The sequence below is a fragment of the Balaenoptera physalus genome (genome assembly GCF_965194825.1).
Source record: "Balaenoptera physalus genome assembly, chromosome: 17".
Taxonomy (NCBI): domain Eukaryota; kingdom Metazoa; phylum Chordata; class Mammalia; order Artiodactyla; family Balaenopteridae; genus Balaenoptera; species Balaenoptera physalus.
In genome coordinates, this window is record NC_138895.1 from 85,422,661 (window position 1) to 85,443,325 (window position 20,665).

Here is a 20,665-nt window from a genome sequence, read left to right on the forward strand (position 1 = left end):
CCCGCCCGCAGGGACTGTTGGGCCGGCGACGCGAGCGTGCGGCGAGCGGGAGTGGAGTTTCGGTCCCGAAGATGTGGAGACCTGTGAGCCCCCGCGCGCCCGCGCCCCTCCCGCGGCCCGGCCGGGACCCGCAGGGCCCCGAGACCCTGCCCCCAGAGATCCTCTCGCCCTGCAGGGACCCTCAGGGCTCTAGAAGGAGCCCGTCACAGCGCTCAGGCGCCCTGTCCTTCGGGCCCCCACTTCAGCCCCCAGGCCCTGTGGGGAGATGCCGGGAGCCACTTAGGGGCCCACTGGAGAGGCTGCCTTCCCGACGCACCCCACAGCCTCCCTTCTCCTCAGAAGCACGTTCTCCGTGGTGGAGCCTTGTCTCAGAGGCGGCCTCTCCAAAGCCTCTCCATCCCCGCGAGGGATGACCCTCTAGTCCCCTCACGGGCGCCCCTCCCCAGGGAGACACTCTGTCCCGAGGCGACTGCCCAGCGCCTGACCCCTCCTCCCGCCCCGTGTCTCCCTTAGACCCGTCGCTGCTGCAGACTCTGCCAGAATCCCAGACCGGATCCCCCGTCTTTCCTTTTACCTGCTCCCTTGGGCACCCTTTTCGCCTGGTCACCAAGCCCCCCGCCCTGGGTCATCCTGGGCTGACAGCTGCCCCCCTGCTTCTGGGGAGACAGAGGACTTTGGGGGCTGGGAGGGGCGGCGGGTGGGCTGACAGCTGCCCCAGCCCAGCGCAGAGCCACCTCTCCTCCCACCCTGTCTCCGAAAGCCCCTCCTCTCAGGCCTTCCTAGGCTTCTTCCTGGCCCTGGGCTGCCCTCCCAACTCACGCTTCTTTTGATCCTGAACGTGGCAGCTGACTTTCCAGTCTTTTTCCTGGTCGGGCCTCCCCGTTTTATTGCGTCTCTGCAGTTTGGATTAGCACCTTTCAAACCGGCTGTCATAGTCACTGACCCAGGTCTCAGCCACTCCCTCCCCAGGAATCTAGCCCTTTTCTCCTGTGGTTGGTTTACAGCTGAAGAGACTGAGGGGGGCTCATCAGCGTTTTCAAATTGGAATTTTCTGTAGACCTTGTCTTTTTCTAATAAGCCTAGCCTTGTGGGTTTAGGTATTAATACAGATAAACGTCCATTGCCTTTTGTGGCTTGCAGTGAACGGCTCCGTCCCATAGGGGTGTTTTATGGGCTGAGATGGTGAAGCAGTCTGAGAGTCAGGCAGAGAGACACTGAGTTGGTCTTTTTTATAGTTTATAAAGCTGCTTCACACAGTCAGGTCACTCGATCCTCCAGGCAGCTTTAGCCCCTGATGAGGTGCTCATGACCAGTAAGTGGAGCGGGGCCCAGTAGCCTTCGAAGTCCTGACTGGTGTTGAGAGGGTCACAGACCCTTGGAAAAGAAAAGGACGGGGCATTCATGGTCATCTCCACCACCTCTTCTGGGCCCAGATTGCCAGTCTCTCTCTTCCTAACCATGAGAACGTTTCTGTGCTTTGGTTTCCTCTCCTGGTATGAGCGTAGGGCTGTTGACCTCACCATTAAACTGGCCAGGTTCTTGTCACCTCTTTGTAGTTTCTCTGTTTCAGGCCTCAGGAGACTCAGCAGTTGCTTCTTACTGCTGGGGGCCGGTTTATCCTGCAGTGACCTTTCACCTTCCTTCTAATCGGCTGTGTCTAATCAATAGGGTGTTAGAAAAACAGACAGCTCGGCTTGTGCCTAAAACACGAGCGCTGTGTTAGAGTGCACACAAAGTCTGTGAGGGTCGTAGTATCCACCTGAGTGTTACTGCTCAAGCTCTTTTTGCTGCTTTGCGGATTGTTAGCTGAGCTCCAGATGAGCGCTCTGTTTCTGCTGACAGGCCGTGCAGGCACTCTGAAGGAAGCGCTAGAGGCTGCGGTAGAGGAGGCCCATCTCGTCCTGTCCCAGCTGGGAGGCTTTTGGAGTGAGAGGGGTGCTGGGACAACCCGGGTAAGCCAGGACCGCCCCAGGAAAGCCGCGTGCGTGGTCATCCTGGTGAGAAGGCACGGTGTGCAGGAGCGTGTCCTGGGGACCCAAAGCCCTCTCTATACATGTTTCCTGCCGCGCTCTGGTGCCTGAGCTCTGGGTGTGGTTTGGGTTACGTGGGATGTGGTGGAAATTGCGCCGGACTGGTTCTTGGAAGGTCTGGCTGCGGGCTCTGCCCCACGTTTATAGCTACATGACCTCGTTGGGCTTCAGGGATGTCTCCTATGTGATGGGGACATTCGGGGAGTCGCTGGGCATCCCAGCTGGAATGAGCCAGGCACACTGGGGGCCCTGGGGGCGCTCTGGCGTCGTCAGCAGGAGGCCTCATCCTTGGAGGCCGGCCCAGGGCCAGGCTGCGGTCGGGGCTGGGGCTGTCTCTCGCCTGACCGTGGCCTTCGCCCTGTTGCTCAGTGACATCCTCGCTTGGGCCATGTGGGGTTCTGGCTCATTCACCGCTTATCTTAATTCAGCGAGCATTCATGGAGTTTCTGCTTTATCTTAGAAAGCACAGGGCTAGTCGGAGCACAGAGATGATTGGTGGGCCCTCGTCAGGCTGGTGGGGAGAGAGACGGCCAACTACCAGGCACAGTCCTGCGTGATAAGGACAGTGGGAGAGGGATGGGGGGTGGTAACCGTGGTGAATCAGGGTGGGGGAAGGGCCTTCTAGGCAGAAGGGCAGCGTGGAGAGCAGGCCTGGGCCAGGCTCTGCGCGGCTATCCGAGGTCGGCCAGAGGGATGCTTACCCCAGGAGAGGGAGCGAGGAGTCAGCGCTGGGAGTGACGAGCTGCGGCCGGAGCTCCTGCTGCGCTGCTGGCTCCTCAGAGAACAACAGAAAACCGTTCTGGGGACTGTGGTGAGGGGCGGTTACTTCTCCGGCCGTGCCCCCTCTGCTTCGGCCGTGTGTGCGGAGGCTGTGGGCTCTGGTCCTCAGCTTGCCTCCCAGAGCCCCTGCTGGTGGGGGACAGCGGTTAGGGGGCTGCGGGCGCAGCTGGGGCCTCGTGCCTTGAATGATTCAGGTTCAGCATCCTCTTGTAAAAGAACTGTATGTTTTAACGTGATCATGATGTTCAAACTTATCTGTCAGCTAGGTGACTTGACTTTCCTCACCAGACCCTTCCTACTAATGGCTCAGGGGACAGTGGGCTCCGCCCTGTGGCTGTCAGGACCTGCCACCTGGGGAAGGAAAGGGTGACGACTGGGGAAGCGGTTTGACTTGGGCTCCACCCCCAGATTCACCAGGCGTTTCTGCTGTGGACCATGTGAGGAAATGTGTGTGAAACTCCCACCGTCAGAAATGCCCACCTTTTGTTGAACACCTGTTAGGTGCCAGACCCTGAGCAAGGTACTTTATTTCTACCATGTTTCACCTTTCCAGCCTGGCAAGGTGTCAGCGGGGAGTCGCCCCCAGGCAGAGGGTAAAGGTTGGTGAGGCGGGCAGGCTGGGCCTGTGTTGCTGCAGCGCAGCGCTCGGCCCTCGTGGGCTCTGCCCCGCTGCACGGCACCCCGTCAGCACGAGGGTGCTGAGTTATGTGCCGTCTGTACGCCGTTCTGTGCCATTCCACTGGGGTCGCCAGAAAGCCGGCTGGGGCTGCGCACACTTCTCCTCTGGGGTGTCCTCATCGCGTGCCCCTCAGGGTCTCCCTGATGGACTCTGGTCCTTCCCCAGGGGGCAGGGCTTGGAGGATGAGCCCTCTCTCAGGGGCGCCCTCCTTGCCCGCAGTCTTCTGCTGCTTCTAAGTCAGACATACGCAGACCATGCGTGCGGCGCCTCTGGGCGAGGAGGTGTGGTGCTGGGTTCAGCCGCGGTCTTGGAGCAGCTGTGCCGGGCTCTGGGTGTGGCAGCCCCTGCCAGCCCTCGCCTCAGTGTTGGCGCCCGCAGCCTCTTGACTCTGCCCCTCCAGGTCGTTGGCACGTTGGCACGTTGGCTAGAATAACTCATGGATCTGTCCTTTCTTTCCTTCTGAATGTTAACATCTCAGGATAATCATTATCAGTCAGCTTTGGCCATTTTCCTTCCCTGTCTCAGGGTGCAGTCCCCGTGGGACTTTGCAGCAAGGCCCACTCTGCTGCCCGGCCGCTCCGGTAGCTGAGCATTTCTTCATATCTGTATATAATCTACTCCAAGCTTTTCATAAGTTGGTCCCTGACTCATGATGGTTTGACTTACGATTTTTCAACTTCATGATGCTGCAAAAGTGATACACATTCAGTAGAAACCATGCTTCGAATTTTGAATGTTGATCTTTTCCTGGACCAGCGATGCAGGGTGGATACTCTCTCCTGATGCTGGGCAGCGGCAGGGGCAGCGCCCCAGCAGCCCCGAGGTCACGAGGGTGCACAGCTTGTCAGGGTGCCCTGACAGCCGTTCTGTATTCGCTTTCAATCAATTACATGAGATAGTCCACACTTTAGTATAAAACAGGCTTTGTGCTAGATGGTTTCGCCCACTTGTAGGCTAATGTGAGTGTTGTGAGCACGTTTCAGGAAAGCCAGGCTAAGCTGTGACCTTCGGTAGGTTCAGTGTATTAAATGCATTTTCGACTTATGATATTCTCAACTTAACAATGGGTTTAACCCTAACCCTAACCCCATCGTAAGTCGAGGAGGATCTGTAGTCTCTCTTCTGGGCTAAACAAACCCTTTTTTCCTTCTGAAAAAGCAGGGGGCAGCTGACGATCTTTCAATATAAATAGTTTAGTTCAGCCCAGCAAATACGTCCTTCTTGTTAGGTGGGGTGGTCTGCAGAGCAAGGGGGGGCAGGGTTGTTGGGAGGAGGGTTAGGGCATTGGGGACCAGCGGGCAGCTTAGTGCAGTGAGGAGGGCCTGGCGGCAGGTAGCCTCAGCGTGTGCCTCCGCCTGCCCTGCACGCTGGGCTGGGCGTTGCTCGAGGGCTTTGCAGGTGTGTCAGCTCACTCACCCTCACTTCAGCAGTACAGCAGTCCCCACCTTACAGACAGGGAAACCGAGGCACGGAGGGAAGGCACTTACCCACGCCGCTTGGCTGGTAAGTGCTGGAGCCCAGATTCCAACTCCAGCCCCGGAAGTCTGGCTCCAGGTTCTACTTGAGTCTCTGGGGCGGGGCCTTCCAGTGTCTGGTGTTGAGTGGTGTCCCTGGCCTGTACCCCCTCGATGCCAGGAGCACCCCCCCCCCGAGTTGTGACGACTAGGAGTGCCTCCAGACAGGGCCGGGTCTGCCTGTCCTGCACCAGCTACCTCGCCTTCCCCATGCCGCCTTCCTGACTGGACTCTGAGAGCATAGCAGACGCATTGCACCTTTGGCCATGAAAACATTTACACATGGGACAAGCTGACAGCGTGGTCCCAGAGAGTTCATTACCCAGATGCCACCACCTAGATCTACCCATTATTAACATCTTGCCCTAGTGGATCTATTTCTATTTGAAAATATATATTTTGTTGTCATTGGATCATTTGAAAGTAAGTCACAGACATTTTGACACATGATCTCTGAATACTTCAATGTGCATCCCCTAAACAAGGATATTATGTAACCACAGTAACCGTCATGCCTAAAAATCCTAATTTTTGTGCTCCCTGGTGTCTGGGGTCCCTCAGATGTTTCATAGGTGCTTTCTTTAAGATTGAGGTTTAGTCAGGCAGGGTTCATGCTTTGCACTTGGTGCAAAGTCCTCCCACGTTTTTTCTCGTGACTTTTTTTTCTACCTTCTAAGGAAAGATTGCAAATATTTACAGAAGTAGAGAGAACTGATAAATGACGGTGCCGAGCACCAGTAGTTCTCAAGGCGTGGATGCTAATGGCTTTCTGGAGAGAGACACCCCACGCTCGGGAATTCTCAGGGTCACTGATAATGAACGAGAAGCCCCAAGGCTGGCAGCTGCTGGCTGTTGTCATTTCTTATTCCGTGGGCTTGTGATCTCGCTGAGAAGACCAGAATCGCAGCAGAACGCTCGCTGGCCAGAGGAGCAGGCAGCTGGTGTGCGGGGCGTGCCGGCCTCGCCGTCTTGCCTCGTTCCTCACGCCGGCCCTGAACCTACCCCACCCCCCACCGCCGCCCCCAGGCCACAGCTCCGCCTCGGGCTCCAGCCCCCCCTTGGTGGGTATGTGGCCCGGCCTCCTCCCAGGCTGACCACTCCAGCGCACGCCCCCTCCCTGCATGAAAACCCTGGGACCCCCCCCCCCGCCCCCGCTACAGCTCACTTTGCTGCCCACCCTCTTCTATCTGGGCGCCCCTCCCCACCTCTGACACGGGCCTGTCTCCTCCCCAGCAATGCCCTTACTCTCCTGGCTCCCTCTGCCCCAGTGTCCGGGTGGAGACCCACTTGCTGCCAGGCCGCAGGATCCCCGACGCCCTCTCACCTGGTGCGGCTCCTGCGTGCGGTGCGCGGGCCCCCCACCTCTAGGGTCTGGCCTGGGACACAGCCAGGGCTGTGGGCTCAGAGAGTGGGGCAGGGCGGGCCTGCTGGAGACGGGGCCAGAGCCGGAGGAGGGCAGCAGGGATGCGGGCAGGAGGGTTCTGGCTGTGGTCCTGGGTCGCACGTGGCCCCTCACGGGCAGGGTGTGTTTGGTGGGTGTGTGCGGTCGCAGACGTGGACTCGGGTGAGGGGTACAGGGAGAGGTCTGCACACCTCGCAGAGAGCAGGCAGGGCTGCCTGAGGGGGAGGCCCGGTGTGCAGGCAGGCGGGCCTTCCCCGCCCCCCACGCCTGCTGGCACCACAAACCCTTGTCATCTGTGAGGTGGGAGGTGACTGGGGTCCCAGCCTGCAGCCGCCGTGTGTGCCATGCCCCAGGCCAGGGCAGGTCGTGCCCCAGGCCAGGTCAGGTCGTGCGGGCCAGGTAGGGGGGCAGCGGGGTGGACAGCGGGCTGGGCCGCCCTCTGGCACAGAAAGCCTGGGGCTCTGCATGCCCGAGTCTGCCCGCCACTGCCTCTCTTGCCTTTGCGGGGTTTTCCTTGAGGATCTGCACTTGCTGTGTGTGGCCTTGTGGAGTGGAACTTTCTGTCCTGTTCTTCTCTTGGGACGGTAGGTCATGGACCTTTTCCTTTGACTTTTGTGTTGTTTTGCATCCTTGAAATTGTCTTCAGGGCTGTGTGCTTTGGCCAGAAAGTGATTGGAAAGTCAGTTCTCTATTTGGCCCATAATAATAATAATAATGTTCATAATAATAGTGTTAACATCTGTGTTGTGGGCTATGACTTACTTTGCACAATCTTTTTTTTTCCCTAAAAACTGAGAATTTAGAGTTGGGGCGTCTGTGGTTGAGGAGCTCTTTAAGGTCTTATTCAAATAAGATTGGGAGACCAAGGCTGCCAGTGAGCGTAGGAGAGCCACGATGTTTCTTCCGTGGCCCCTGAGACAGGGCAGCACGTTGGCCTGTCTCCCTGGCACTTTGCTTCTCTACCTGTCCCTCGGCTGTGGCACCTCCAGCCTTCCCCTCCCTCCTCCAGGCAGAAGCTTTCCAGGTCTGACCGCTGGGGGCTCAGCAAGCACAGGTTCCTTGTGCCCTCGTTTGCTTTCGGAGCAGGCACCACCCCAAGGCCCTCTGCCTCCTTTCTGATCGTGTGGTGAAGCATTCTCGACCCTTCCTTGGGAGGCTGCTGGTCTCAGCAGCGGGAAATAGGAAACGAGGGCTCTCAGGGCCCAGCAGAGTGTTAGGGGCAGGGACCGAGGGGCATTGCTAGTGGCCTGTGGAGGGGCTTCCGAGGGGGACGCCCCGTGTGCAGATGCACGTAGCCTTCCCTTCCCTCGCGTGGTGCTTGGCCCTCAGCCTTGCTCTTAACCCGGCGGAGTCTCTGCCTCCCCGCGTCAGACACGCGAGGGCCCAGGAAGCACCAGCGCGCTTCAGTGACGTGTCGGGGGGCGTGGGGAGCCCCTGCCTGTGTAAGGCCGGGGGGCGTGTTCCCGCCGCCAACCCCGTGCCCCCTGCTCACTTCGCAGCCCCAGCTCTGCCGCTTCCACTTGGCCCTGCTGCAGGGCAGGCCGAAGCCCTGGCCATCCCCCACTGCCTTCTTCAGGAGAAACCTCGGGGCACCGCCTGCAAGGTGGTGAGTTGGCCACGGGCACCCTCCAGGGCACGTGCCCCTCGTCAGGCAGGGGCGGCCTCCGCTGGGGGGCCGTGCCTTCTCTGTACGCCGCCCGCAAGACGCGACGCGCCTGCTCCCATGGGCGGTGCGCCGGCTGCCCCGCCGCCAGGGTCCTGGCCTGGGACTCGGCCGGGGCTGTGGGCTCAGAGAGTGGGGGAGGGCGGGCCAGAGCAAGAGCAGGGAGCAAGGGGTTGGAGGGCCGAGTGGGCAGTGGGCAGGATGGAGCCCGCTTGGAGCCCTGGGGTCTGGGGGTCTGTGGGGCTCAGGCGAGGTGACTCGGACCCGGAGGTCACAGAGCACTGCGGTGACCACACAGGCGTCCAGAGTCGGTGCTGCCTGCCGAGGTCCTGGTGAGGCTGCAGCGGCCGTGGGCTGGGCCTGGAGAGCCAAGGCTGGAGGGGCCGGGGCAGACGGGAAGTAACCCAGGCCATGCGCCTGTCGTCTTCCAGGCCCTCAAGACCACAGGCCCTGTGGAAGAAGGCACTCTCCGCCACGGTGCTGGGGGTGCCCCTGCTCTTCGGGGCGAGGTACCTCACGGCTGAGCCACAGGAGAGGAGGCGGATGCGGCTCATGGTGGACGGCGTCGGGCGCTTCAGCAGGTAGGGGGCCGGCAAGGGGGCGGCTTCTCCCCGCTGCGTCCCATCCTCAGGCGTGCGGGGCCTTGTGCGGGGGCTGGGAGGGGCAGCAGGGTTTTGCTGGGAACTCTGAAGCTGCCTTCCAGGGATCTCTTGTGCTGCCCAGTGGGGCAGCCGAGCGCCGCGGGGCCCACGCCATCCACGCTGGGCACGGCCTCCACAGACCCCACCTCAGGCCTCTGCCTCATCTCCCTTCGGGCTGCCCCAGCACTCCCAAGGAGAGCTGGCATCCAGACGGAGAGTTTGGGGCTCACGGGGGAGGACTGCCTCTCGCCTCCACTCCCAGTGTCCTGGACTAGCGACGGGCCTTGTTGGTCATTGGCGTCCAGGGCGCCTTAAGCTGCAGGGTCTCTCGTACTCCTGTATCTCCCGGGGCAGGTTTCTGGGGGTGTGGGGCGGTCTGCCCATTGGAGCAGCTTGGACAGGCATTCCTGCTCCAGTCAGATCCAGGAATTCCTACAGCTACAGGGTCTTGAGAGCCAGCTCTTGGCATTGAGTGAAACTTCAGCTTACCCAAACCCATGGTTGGACTGGGGGTGCACGATTGCCTGGGGAGGGGGCTCACATGAGACCTTGGTTGAGGAGGCCGCTGCAGGTGTCCTGCTCTGCCAGCTCTGAGCTCCTGCTGCCCTTTGGGAGCCTGGGTCGGTTTCCCAGGGGGGCTCAGGATGTCAAGGACTTGGGGCCCTTGGCCGAAGCTTTGTTGAAATTTACCCCAGTGGCAGCCATAGGTGGGTGGATGGCCAAACGCTTTACCTCATTCCATCTTCAGGAAGAAACAAGGCGCTCTGTCCTCAGCTCGCTGGCAGCGGCTGCACCCACGCCATCTTCCAGGGTGGTTGTTTGATGGGTTTGCCTGGAGCTCCTAGTTGCCCTCCTGGGCAGGTTCTAGGCAGTGGCCTCTGTGTCCTGCAGGGTTTCCCAGTCTCCACAGCCTACAGATTGATGAGGGCAGAGCCTGGGGTTGGCTCTCCTGTGGCTTTCCACCATGAGGGACCGCACAGGAGCGGAGGGGACTGTCCCCAAGCAGCCTGGCTCTGAAGATCACACTGAGCAGGTCTGGGCCATCTCACCTGCTGCTGCATACACGCTGCTGTTTCCCAGCATTAGATACCCCGTGGCAGACTCGATATACCCCTGCCTTCTCCACTTCCCTCCTGAAAAGGGTATTTTCACAGCTTGCTTTCAGAGGCTGAGCTAGAACTATTTTCCCAACAATCTGTGCGATCTCGTCAGCTTTCAGCCCTAACAGTTGCCAGGACAGGCAGGCCTGACGGAGCATCGCTGGCTGGGCGCAGGGTGACCACGGGGCCTCTGGAGACCTCGGGGCCCACAGCGCGTCCTGGGTAACAGGGCAACGTACGTGCAGGAGCCCAAGGAAGGAGCGTGGGTGGTGAGTAATTCAGGACCAGCTCGCCCGAGGGCAGCGGGGCTCATCCTGCTGTGGGAGGGGAGACCAGAACGTACCACATGCGCCCAGGCTCACTCGCAGGGGCTGGGGGCGTGGAGGGTGGCATCGGGGTCCATTTCTGCCCCCACCCCTTACTTAATTTTAACTTTTAAAAATCCTGTGGGCTTTTTTTTGACACAATTTCAGATGTCCAAAGAAGCTGGACTGATAACATAAAAGAACTTTTTTCTTTTTGAAACATGGACAAATAAGTTGTCAACATGCCCCATTACCCCGAAACCTTGAGTTATTTCCTGAACAAGGACATTCTCCTCCACAGCCGCAATCGGGAAACTGATACATTGTGACCCTCTAACCCTCAGACCCTGTGTTACCAGGTGCCCCAGTAACAACTTTTTCAGCACAAGGATCCCACCTGGGCCCATGTCTGGTCTCCAGCCTGGAAGAGTCCTCATTGTCTCCTCAGCTCTCATGGCTAAACTCGAGGTCAGGGCATGGCCCCCCAGACCCCCGCTTGCCCAGGGCGTCTGACACCAGCTGCAGGTTCCAGCGTCCCCATGGGTTCCCTCACCTCAAACCACTGGCTACAAATTGGGGGGTCCCCACAGACTCCCTCAGTTTTGATAGTTCCCTAGGGCAACTCAGGAAATACTGTATTTATGATTATGGTGTTATTATAGCAGAAAGATAAAGTCGGAATCAGCAAAAGGAAGAGATGCCCAGGGTGAGGTGAGGTCTGGGAGGGTCCTAGCCTCAGAACTTCCGTGTCCTCAGACACATCCCCCGCCTCTCATCCCCCTGTGACAGTACATGTGGGTCACCCCCAAGCTTTGGTGTCCAGAGTTTCATCTCATGGCCCTGATTGATTGAAGACCCCGAACTCTAATCCCGTGGTTGTCCTTTCTGGCTGGCAGAGCCCCTCACTGGTGTGAACCGTCAAGGCTGTTATTGAGGCTCAGATGCTGCCATCACTCAGGAAATCTCATGGGTTTAGAGGCACCTCCCAGGAGCTGGGTAACGTTAATCCTTCGTCACATGATGACCTTGACATATTTGTGGGCAGATAGGCCATAATACTGTACAACAGGGGTCAGCAAACTCTGGCCCTGTGCCAAATACAAGTGTCGGAGGCGCTGCCTGTTGTATAAATAGAGCTCCTTGAAGCGGCAGCCACGCCCTCCTCACCCTCCTGAGGCTGCCCCTAAGACCCAAAGTATTTATTGTCTAACATTTTCAAGAAAAACTTTGCCGAGCCCTGATGTGGGTTTGTCTGATGTTTACTCCCAGTTTGTCCCATTGTTTCGCTCTTTGCTTCCCTTGTCCTTTGATGTGGGTGCCTGTGCCCCTCGCCCCTCCGTCGCTAGCTTAGCGCCCCCGGTACTTCTCGGGTGAACTCATTCCTACCGGCTCAGCCGTCCCATCCACCCTGAGGGCTTGTGTTCTACCATAAGGGAAAACTCTGTCCTCCCACGTGTTCCTTCCTCTTGCTTGTGTCAGTCTGGACGGGGACGTTTTACTCCGAGGGCTGCTCTCACTCAGCGTCAGTGCTGTGTTGTTGCTGAGACTGGGTTTGGCTCATAGGAGGAGCCCCTCCACCTGGCTTTTAGGACCCTTCTCTCACTTTTTTTCTTTTAATATTTAAAAAAATATTAAATATTTAATATTAAATATTAACTATTTATTTAGGCTGCACCGGGTCTTAGTTGCAGCACACAGGATCTTTAGTTGCGGCACGCAGACTCTTAGTTGTGGCATGCACGCGGGATCTAGTTCCCTGACCAGGGATGGAACCCGGGCCCCCTGCATTGGGAGCATGGAGTCTTAACCGCTGCAGCACCAGGGAAGTCCCCCTCACCTTTCTCTCTTTTTAAAAAATTTTATTTATTTATTTTTGGCTGTGTTGGGTCTTCATTGCTGTGCGCAGGCTTTTCTATAGTTGCGGCAAGCGGGGGCTACTCTTCGTTGCGTTGTGCGGGCTTCTCATTGCGGTGGCTTCTCGTTGCGGAGCACAGGCTCTAGGCGTGTGGGTTCAGTAGTTGCAGCACGTGGGCTCAGTAGTTGTGGCTCGCGGGCTCTAGAGTGCAGGCTCAGTAGTTGTGGTGCACGGGCTTAGTTGCTCCGCGGCATGTGGGATCTTCCCAGACCAGGGCTCGAACCCGTGTCCCCTGCATTGGCAGGCGGATTCTTAACCGCTGAGCCACCAGGGAAGCCCCTGACCCTTCTCTTTTAATCTCCAGCATCTGACTGTAAATTGTTTCAAACGTACAGCAGAGCTGGTGAGTCTGGCTTTTATCAATAGCATCTCGGAACCCTTCCAACGCCCTCCGTCCTTTGAGCATTTTACTCCTGCTGGCAGCACAGCCACTCCAGGCTCAGCCTTGGAAGCAGCCTGTCTCCCCATGGTTCTTCGGGATGGAGCAGGGGCTCAGGGGCCACGGTGACGCCGGTGTGCTCGCCGCTCTGGGCTGTGTCTGCCCCAGGCTCCTCCATGGACAAGGGCTGCGGTCGTGCGCGCGTGTGTGGCTGTGAACACACACGCCCAGGGCCATATGTTTGCTTCTGTAGTCAGCCATCGACGGCAAACCCGCTGTTCCATTTCCCACACGGGTCATTCTGGTTTTCTCCCTTTCTGTGTCTGTAACTCCTTGTCCAACTGGGAGAAGTCCGGCTCCCCTTGTCCCTAATTTACTGACTTATTAGCTAGGCCACCCCGAGTATAGCCATCACCCCACCGCCCTCACCTGCACCCCTACCCTCACCCCTGTGCAGACCTCGCATTAGCTTTTGGACGAATTATTCAGGAAGGAGGGCAGCTCCTCTTTGGGTCTCGGGGAGCTCAGAGAAATCCTGTCTCCTTGCTCACCCTGCCTCACAGACAGCCCTGTTTGCTTCCTGTGTCAGGCTGGGGTGGGTGGGACAGACCCGGTTCCTGGCACTCAGTCTGGGCTGACCTCATTGCTCTGAGACACCGGTCTCCACGGCTGCTGGGAGGGCAGGAAGCCTGTGCAGGATCTGGCAGCCTCTTCCTTCCCACCTTTTCATCCTGGCCCCTCGCGGCAGAGGGGCTGAAACAGGACATGCTGGGGCGGGCGGAGGCTCGGCCTGCACCGGGGCCCCAAGAAGCAGGAGCCCCACACCCTGCTCGTGACGGTTTGAGGGGCTGCGGTCTGCGGCACTGGAGGCCTGGATTCTGGTCCCGGATCCTCCCCTCTGCAGACCCAGGGCTGCCTTGTCCGTAGCCTGGGGCGTGGGAGTGAGCGAGGACCCCTGCGCACACCAGAAGGCCTGGGCCTGCGGGCCTGCCCGGGGCGTGCCCTCAGCCGGGAGAGCAGGCCCAGCTCCGGCGTTTGAGCCCCAGGGGCTCGTGTCCACTCCAGTCGGGGTGCAGAGGAGACAGGACCGGTGGTGCAGGGGGCGCCCGAGTGAGGGCATGTCCACAGACGGAGCAGCCATTGCAGCTGTGCGAGCTCGTGGATGGATTTTCATGTGTAGCAAGTGTTATCAAAGATGGAAAGAGCGCGCCTGCTTGTTAGGGCCCGAGGCCCCCGTTCCTGTCCCAGGCGCCCCCGGGTGCACGTTCCGGGGCTGAGGGGTGGTGTGGATGCAGGCTGCCCAGCCCACAGCCCAGCGGCTGAGGCTGACCTGCTGGCCACGCAGTCCCGAGAGCCCAGCAGCCCTGCCAGGTGCTCACAGCGGTCCGGGGTGCTGGCAGGCATCTGAGGCGAGTGCCCGCTGGGGCTGAGGGCCGCCTCTGCCCACAGGTCTTTGAGGGTCGGCCTGCAGATCTCCCTGGACTACTGGTGGTGCACAAATGTCGTCCTGCGAGGGGTGGAGGAGGTTTGTTCCTGCGTCCTGGCCTGGCTGGGCCTGGCCTGCGGCCTGCGGGGATGGGGGTGCCCAGGTGGAGGTGCCCGCCCGCCCCCATCCCTTCCCTCTATACCTGTGGTCAGAACAGCCCGGGGTACTTGGAGGTGATGTCTGCATGTCACCAGCGGGCGGCCGACGCCCTGGTGGCTGGGGCCATCAGCAACGGGGGCCTCTACGTGAAGCTGGGCCAGGGGCTGTGCTCCTTCAACCACCTGCTGCCCCCCGAGTACATCAAGACACTGCGGGTGCTGGAGGACAGGGCTCTCACGCAGGGCTTCCGGGAGGTGAGCCCTTCGAGGGAGCGCGGAGGGGGGGAGCGGCCGCACGCTGCTCCAAGCCACGCCCCCACCCCGCCCCCACCCCACCCCCCTGTCCTGCCAGGTGGACGAGCTGTTCCTCGAAGACTTCCGGGCCCCGCCCCACGAGCTTTTCCAGGAGTTTGACTACCAGCCCATCGCAGCGGCAAGCCTGGCCCAGGTGCACCGTGCCAGGCTGCACGACGGCACCGTGGTGGCCGTGAAGGTACGCGGGGCGCCGCGGGGCGCCGCGGGGGGCACCCGGGCGCCGGTGGCCAGTCCTCCCTGCAGCCTCCCGTGCAGGTGCAGTACATCGACCTGCGGGACCGCTTCGAGGGCGACATCTACACCCTGGAGCTCCTGCTGCAGCTCGTTGAGCTCATGCACCCCAGCTTCGGCTTCAGCTGGGTCCTCCAGGTACCCGTGGGGGCCCGAGGGGGCCGGGGGTGGGCCGCCTCCTGAGCTGGACCTCCAGCTGCCCATGTGGCCCCCAGGACCTGAAGGGGACCCTGGCCCAGGAGTTGGACTTTGAGAACGAGGGCCGCAATGCCGAGCGCTGTGCACGGGAGCTGCAGCACTTCCGCTATGTCGTGGTGCCACGCGTACACTGGGACGTGTCCAGCAAGGTGGGCTGGGTCCCCTCCTGGGCGGGGGTGTGCAGGCCTGCTGAGCTGAGGCGCCTGTCCTCTCCCAGCGCGTGCTGACGGCGGAATTCTGTGAGGGCTGCAAGGTCAACGACGTGGAGGCCATCAAGACCATGGGGCTGGCGGTGCGGGATGTGAGTGCTGTGTGCCTGGGGCGGGCGAGGGTACATGTGCCGTGGGCCCAGAACGATGGCCTGTGGCCTGTCCTCTCCCCAGATAGCGGAGAAACTGATCAAGGCCTTTGCCGAGCAGATATTTTACACAGGCTTCGTCCACTCTGACCCCCACCCTGGCAATGGTAGGAGAAGGCCTGAGGGGGTGGGAGTCGGGTCTGGGCTCAGGGTGGGGCGGTGTGAGACGGCACGCCCTGTCCCTAGTTCTGGTGCGGAAAGGCCCCGATGGGAAGGGACAGCTGGTGCTGCTGGACCATGGGCTGTACCAGTTCCTGGATGAGAAGTAAGCTGGGGGTGCGGGGACTGGGTGGGCACACCCTGCCCCGCAGGCCGGCCTCCCCCCACCCCCCGCTCATTGCTGGGCCCCCCAGGGACCGGTCAGCCCTGTGCCAGCTGTGGCGGGCCATCATCCTGAGGGACGAGGCTGCCATGAAGGCGCACGCAGCTGCGCTCGGGGTGCAAGGTGAGGCCGGGGTGTGGGTGTGAGGCGGGGAGGGCGCACAGCCCTGGCTCAGGCCCCCCCAGACTACTTCCTGTTCTCCGAGGTGCTCATGCAGCGGCCTGTGCGCCTGCGGCAGCTGTGGCGCTCGCACCTGCTGAGCCGTGAGGAGGCGGCCTACATGCGGGACATGGCGCGGGAGCACTTCGAGGAGGTCATGGCCGTGCTCAAGGCCCTGCCGCGGCCCATGCTGCTTGTGCTGCGCAACCTCAACACCGTGCGCGCCATCAACACCGCCCTGGGCGCCCCAGTGGACCGCTACTTCCTCATGGCCAAGAGGTGGGCCCCCCCACCCAGCTCCGCGCAGCAGGAGGGGCGGGGCCGGGGCCAGGAGGGCCGGGGCCAGGAGGCGGGGCTGACCGCTGGTCGGTGGTCTCCGTGCAGCGCAGTCCGGGGCTGGAGCCGCCTGGCGGGCGCCACGTGCCAGAACGTCTACGGCGCCAGCCTCCTGCGCCACATCAGGGTCATCTGGGAGTCGTTGAAGTTTGAAGTGGCTCTGAGGTGAGCAGGCGCGCGGGGTCCGAAGGGCGGGGTAGCCAGGGCCCGCCCCCCACCAACCTGCAACGCCTTGACTCCCCCACCCCAGGCTGGAGACCCTGTCGATGCGGATCACCGCCCTCCTGGTCCGAGTCCTGGTCCACCTGGGCCTCGTGCCCAAGACCAAGGCGCTGTACGAGTTCCTGGAGACCTAGGGCCCCCCGCACGAGGATCACAGAGCTCACGCCACCGCAGGCTGACGGGCCGGCCAGGGCCAAGGCACAGATGCCTAAGAAAGACCTGGGGGCACTGGAGTGACTGTGGCCTGGAGTCGGGCCTGAAATGACCACACGCTCTTCTCAAATCAAATGTTTTTCATCGTGTTTTGTACAAAAGGGGGGTGGGGGAAGTGGCAGTATCCAGGGGTCTAGAAGTGGGCAGTGACTCGGTCCGTCTCCAACAGGTCGTCCAGGATCTGCAGGGAGAGAGGTGGGTGAGGGCAGGGGGCAGGGGTAGGGGGGTGGCTGGGGGCACGTGGAGGGGCAGGGCGGCTCACGATGTCGGGCGTGGTGCCAATCTTCTTGGCCAGCTCCCCGCGCTCCATGGTGCTCAGGTACAGGTAGCGGTTGAGCAGCTCCCCATCCAGGACGTTGCGCACCGCATTCTGTAGGACGCGCCGGTCCACGTGCAGCATCCTGGGGGTAGGCACGGAGGCAGTGAAGAGTCGGGACAGATGCGGGGTGCTGGGACAGGGGGGCGGGGGGCGGCAGGCTCACCGGAAGGCACGCGGGTTGAGGCCGGCGTGGTGGGGCAGCATGGTGGTCAGTGCGTTCTGCAGCATCAGCAGCCGCCGGTAGGTCTTCTCCTGCATGGGCAGCAGGAGGCCGATGCCGCCGTCCAGTGTGGCTAAAGCGGACACGGCGTGAGCCCCGTGGAGCCCCACCACACCCCACTGCCACCTTGACCCCCTCCGCCCCACACTCACCAAACCACGTGATGTGCTTGTTCTCCCACACAACGGACTTCTTGCTGGGCCCTTCAGCAGCCCCCCGGCAGGGGGTCCTCCAGAACGTGTTCACATGGGCGCCCACGTGGAAGTCCGCCCGGCGCAGCAGCCGCATGCCCCCGAAGCTCTCCTTGGCTGGGCCAGAGGGACCTCAGGTCACTGCCTGCCCGGCCCCATGCCTGACCCCCTGCCCAGGAGAGGGTGGAGGGAGCACTCACCCTCTGGCAGGTACATGTAGACCATGAGGTTGCGGTCACGGTCGGACACTAGGGAACAGAGCCCATGGTCAGCCCCAGCCCCAGCCCCAGCCCCAGCCCCAGTGAGGTCCCAGGGACCCCAGCCCCCGCGCTCACCCAGGAAGCCCAGCTGGGCATTGTCCACCATGAAGTCCACGCTGTACACTTCCAGGGGCTTGGCGTCCTGAGGACGGGAGGGGAGGGGAGGGGAGGGGGGGGACGGTCGTCAGGGTGGGCCTGGGGCAGCACCCACCCACCTGCTGTGCAGCCCAGCCCCTCGGTACCCGGGACACAAGGCTCAGCGTCTTGCTCTCCTCCTGGTAGCGCAGCAGCGAGATGCTCTTCATGACGTCCGCGGCCAGGATGAAGTTCTTGACGCTGATCATCTGGTGGATGTAGAGTTGTGTGTCGATGAAGGCCATGCCTGTCAGCTCGCTGGCCCGCAGGCTCCACAGGAAGATCTGGGGGGTGGGAGGGGTGGGCGGTGAGTGGTGGACAGTGAGTGGTGGGCGCTGGGGTGGGCGGAGAGGGGCACACCTTCTGGCCGATGGCTGACACCAGGTGGCCATTGCAGTGGCACAGGGCGGTCACGGGCCCCTTCTGCTCCTTCTCGTACAAGACCTTGAACTTGTTCTTGGTCAGGGGCTGGCCGGGCTCGGGCACCACCTCGATCACGTCCATGATCAGGATCTGTCAGGGAAGGTGGGATCTGTCAGGGGGGTGATTCACAGAGGATGCGTGCAGGCCACTGGGCACTGCCTGCCTCCCACCCCCTGCCGGCCACTTACCCGCCCTCGGCACGTGACCTCCTCCCCTTGCATGAGGCAGGTCCCGGCGGCTACATAGCCCTTGAGACCCGACACGGTTTCCTCACTGCGCAGTGACACCGTCTTCATGCAGGTCACATGCTCCCACTCCTCCAGCTCAATCCTGCATCAGCCCAGGTCAGGACACCAGCCCAGGCCAGGACACCAGCCCAGGCCAGCCACCAGCCCCGACCTGGGCCCAGCCTCACCTGGCGTTGGGGATGGCCTCCCAGCTGACCGGAGAGATGAGCTGGATGGAGAAGGCCTCCTGCTGAGGGTGGATGTAACGGTCATCTGCACGGACAAAGGGGTGACAGTCAGGGAGGGTGGCCCCGAGAACGGGCCCAGCCTGGGGCACCTCGCACCTCTCTCAATGGTCTCAAACTCCTTCTCCTCGCCCGTCATGCGCGGGATGCGGGTGCACGGCGTGTTGGTGCTGGTGGCAACAGCATACACCTGGGGGGGCGGGTGGAGGGTGTCACATGCCAGAGGCCGGGCCCCCAGGCCCCAAAGGTCCCTGGCGTGGTGGGGCGGGGGGCGGTGTCAGACCTTGGACTCCACATGGTAAGCCACATAGTGGGCCGTGCAGCGCAGCGGGATCTTCCTGACAGGCCACGGGGCATCGTAGGACAAGTAGGCAGGCAAGACACTGATCCTCAGCTCGCCCTGGGTGGGGCAGGGGGTTAGCGAGGGCTGGCACACCCCAAAGGCCAAGCCGATGAACCCAGGCCTCCAAGGGCTCCCTTGGGTCAGCCCTCAGCTCTGCTGGAATGGGTGGTGAGGGACCGCAGCGTCCAGGCGAGGCCTTGAAGAGACCATGTCCTGTGCTTCATGGGCTTCCCATCCCTTCAGCCAAGCTCACCCAGGGCTGGGACACTGGCCACAGCTGTGGTCTGGGCCGGGACAAGGGAGGAGCCAGGCTCAGGGGGTGCTGGAGGCCGCAGGCAAAGGGTGGGCGGCACACACACAGGCCACGCCAGGGTCTGCACAAACAAGCACGGCTGCCCCGCCGGGGCCCTGAGCCGGTTTCCTCCGCCCACGGTTGTAAGCGCGCCAGCACCTACAGAGCACCTACCACGTCACCATCACTGAGTCCTCGGAGTGCTGACACCTTGGTGACAGGTGAGGAAACTCAGGTTCAGAGAGGGTGAGCATCTCACCCAGTCACACAGCTTCTAAGGGGCAGAGCTGGGGTCCGAGCCAGCAGAGCAGTGACTGGACCCTGGTTGCCCAGGTGGGTGCCCTTGTGGGCCACAGCCTCCAGTCCCAACTTCCCCAACTCGGCCTTGGCTCCCACCACCCTCTGGACACCCCCTGACTCTCCATTCCAGGGTGCCCCCATCCCGAGCCACTGAGGGCCTCTTTTCTGGGGCCCCAGCACCTGGTCCTGCTTGGGCACCATCGGCGAGTGTCAGAGAGCCAGGCTGGGCCGCATGGGGCCTCCCTACCTGTCTGTTGAAGTACAGGAAGCCGCGGGGGCAGTTGACGTTGTGGAATGGGGCGAAGGAGTCAATGGGGCCATCGATGCCCATGGGGTGCAGCCGCAGGGCCCCCCGGCCAGTCACCAGGAGCCAGTGGGGCGAGGGGCCGCAGATGAACACCTGGGGGCAGGCAGCATGAGGAGGCTGCTGGGGCCGGAGCCCTGTCGGCCCCAGCCCAGGCTCCCTTGGAGCCGCCAGCCTACCCCAGAGTAGCCATAGATGTCCTCAAAGTAGCGGAACCGCGCCACACGGCCTCGGGCCCCAGCGCCCTCCTCAGCGCTGCCACCTTCTGCCTTCTTCTTGGACGGCTTTGGCTTCTTCTCTCGGAAGTTGATGCCGTGCGGGACCTGGGGGGGCACTGCTGCTGTGAGGGCCAGGTCCCGCCCCCGCCCCCGCCCCACATCCTCCCCACACCCAGCATGGCCCAGACACTGCACCTTCTTGAAGCGAACTTTGAGGTTCCCCTGGCCGAGCTGTGAGTCGTGGGGGAAGGCCTCATAAACGAGCAGCTCCTGGTCCACGTGCACCTGGGGGCATGCGGGGCGTCAGGGGGCGGGGGCTGTGCAGAGCCCAGGGGCGGGCAGGGCCACACTCACCAGCAAGTAGGGCCTGCGCTGGCGGCTCCCCAGCGCCACCAGCAGCACCTCCTTGACGAGGGGCAGCTCGCCCTGGCGCGTGGCCTCCTCCTTCCGGGCCTCGCCCTGGGTGGTGGGCTGACCAAAGGAGCTGTCCACCAGGACCCGCTGCCCCACAGGGAAGTTCTTCACCAGGAACACCAGCCGCCAGTCGGGGAGCTGGTAGATCTGCGGGGACAGCGGCAGTTAGCCAGGCGGGGCGGGGCACAAGCGGGGGACGGGGGCCACGCTGGACACGGGGCGCCACCCACCTCCATGGTTCCATTCTCCCGCACCAGCAGGCACCAGTGGGTGGGCTCAGCCCGGAAGGGGGTGGGGTCCCGGTCGGCGGGGGGCTGGCTGCTCCTGCGGGCCTCCTCCTTGCTGGGGCTGAAGAGGGAGCCCGAGTCCCCGTAAAGCATCTCCTCCTCGTCGTCCACCGTGGGGCTGGGGGCCAGCAGACACGTCAG

General features: G+C 61.9%; 2 protein-coding genes across 5 annotated transcripts in view; one reads left to right on the plus strand and one right to left on the minus strand.

Annotated features, from left to right (window-relative positions):
* Positions 1–16,421, plus strand: ADCK5 (aarF domain containing kinase 5). Of its 2 annotated transcripts, XM_082433510.1 has the most exons (16): positions 54–83; positions 514–1,997; positions 7,905–8,011; positions 8,500–8,649; positions 13,858–13,933; positions 14,047–14,247; positions 14,345–14,485; positions 14,563–14,676; positions 14,754–14,885; positions 14,954–15,037; positions 15,120–15,201; positions 15,281–15,359; positions 15,448–15,539; positions 15,602–15,854; positions 15,960–16,076; positions 16,162–16,421. In XM_082433510.1, exons 2-16 carry the CDS (start codon positions 1,818–1,820, stop codon positions 16,265–16,267), a joined length of 1,914 nt encoding a protein of 637 aa, XP_082289636.1. In that variant the 5' UTR covers positions 54–83; positions 514–1,817; the 3' UTR covers positions 16,268–16,421. The 2 variants fall into 2 exon arrangements, with proteins under 2 accessions (XP_082289637.1, XP_082289636.1); XM_082433511.1 differs by lacking the exon at positions 514–1,997 and having other exon boundaries at positions 1–83.
* Positions 16,409–20,665, minus strand: part of CPSF1 (cleavage and polyadenylation specific factor 1) — a 14,934-nt gene continuing 10,677 nt past the window's right edge. For 2 of the 3 annotated variants that reach the window (XM_082433504.1, XM_082433503.1), the window contains exons 21-38: positions 20,468–20,642; positions 20,178–20,384; positions 20,019–20,108; positions 19,785–19,928; positions 19,549–19,701; positions 19,176–19,211; positions 18,650–18,766; positions 18,466–18,556; positions 18,310–18,394; positions 18,083–18,224; positions 17,832–17,984; positions 17,579–17,755; positions 17,412–17,478; positions 17,277–17,324; positions 17,038–17,193; positions 16,829–16,958; positions 16,609–16,747; positions 16,409–16,527 (exon numbers count right to left, since the gene is read on the minus strand). In XM_082433504.1, the coding sequence (XP_082289630.1) occupies positions 16,480–16,527; positions 16,609–16,747; positions 16,829–16,958; positions 17,038–17,193; positions 17,277–17,324; positions 17,412–17,478; positions 17,579–17,755; positions 17,832–17,984; positions 18,083–18,224; positions 18,310–18,394; positions 18,466–18,556; positions 18,650–18,766; positions 19,176–19,211; positions 19,549–19,701; positions 19,785–19,928; positions 20,019–20,108; positions 20,178–20,384; positions 20,468–20,642 (2,158 nt within the window). In that variant the 3' untranslated portion in view covers positions 16,409–16,479. The remainder of the gene's footprint in view (positions 16,528–16,608; positions 16,748–16,828; positions 16,959–17,037; positions 17,194–17,276; positions 17,325–17,411; positions 17,479–17,578; positions 17,756–17,831; positions 17,985–18,082; positions 18,225–18,309; positions 18,395–18,465; positions 18,557–18,649; positions 18,767–19,175; positions 19,212–19,548; positions 19,702–19,784; positions 19,929–20,018; positions 20,109–20,177; positions 20,385–20,467; positions 20,643–20,665) is intronic. The other variant, XM_082433505.1, reaches the window with a different exon arrangement.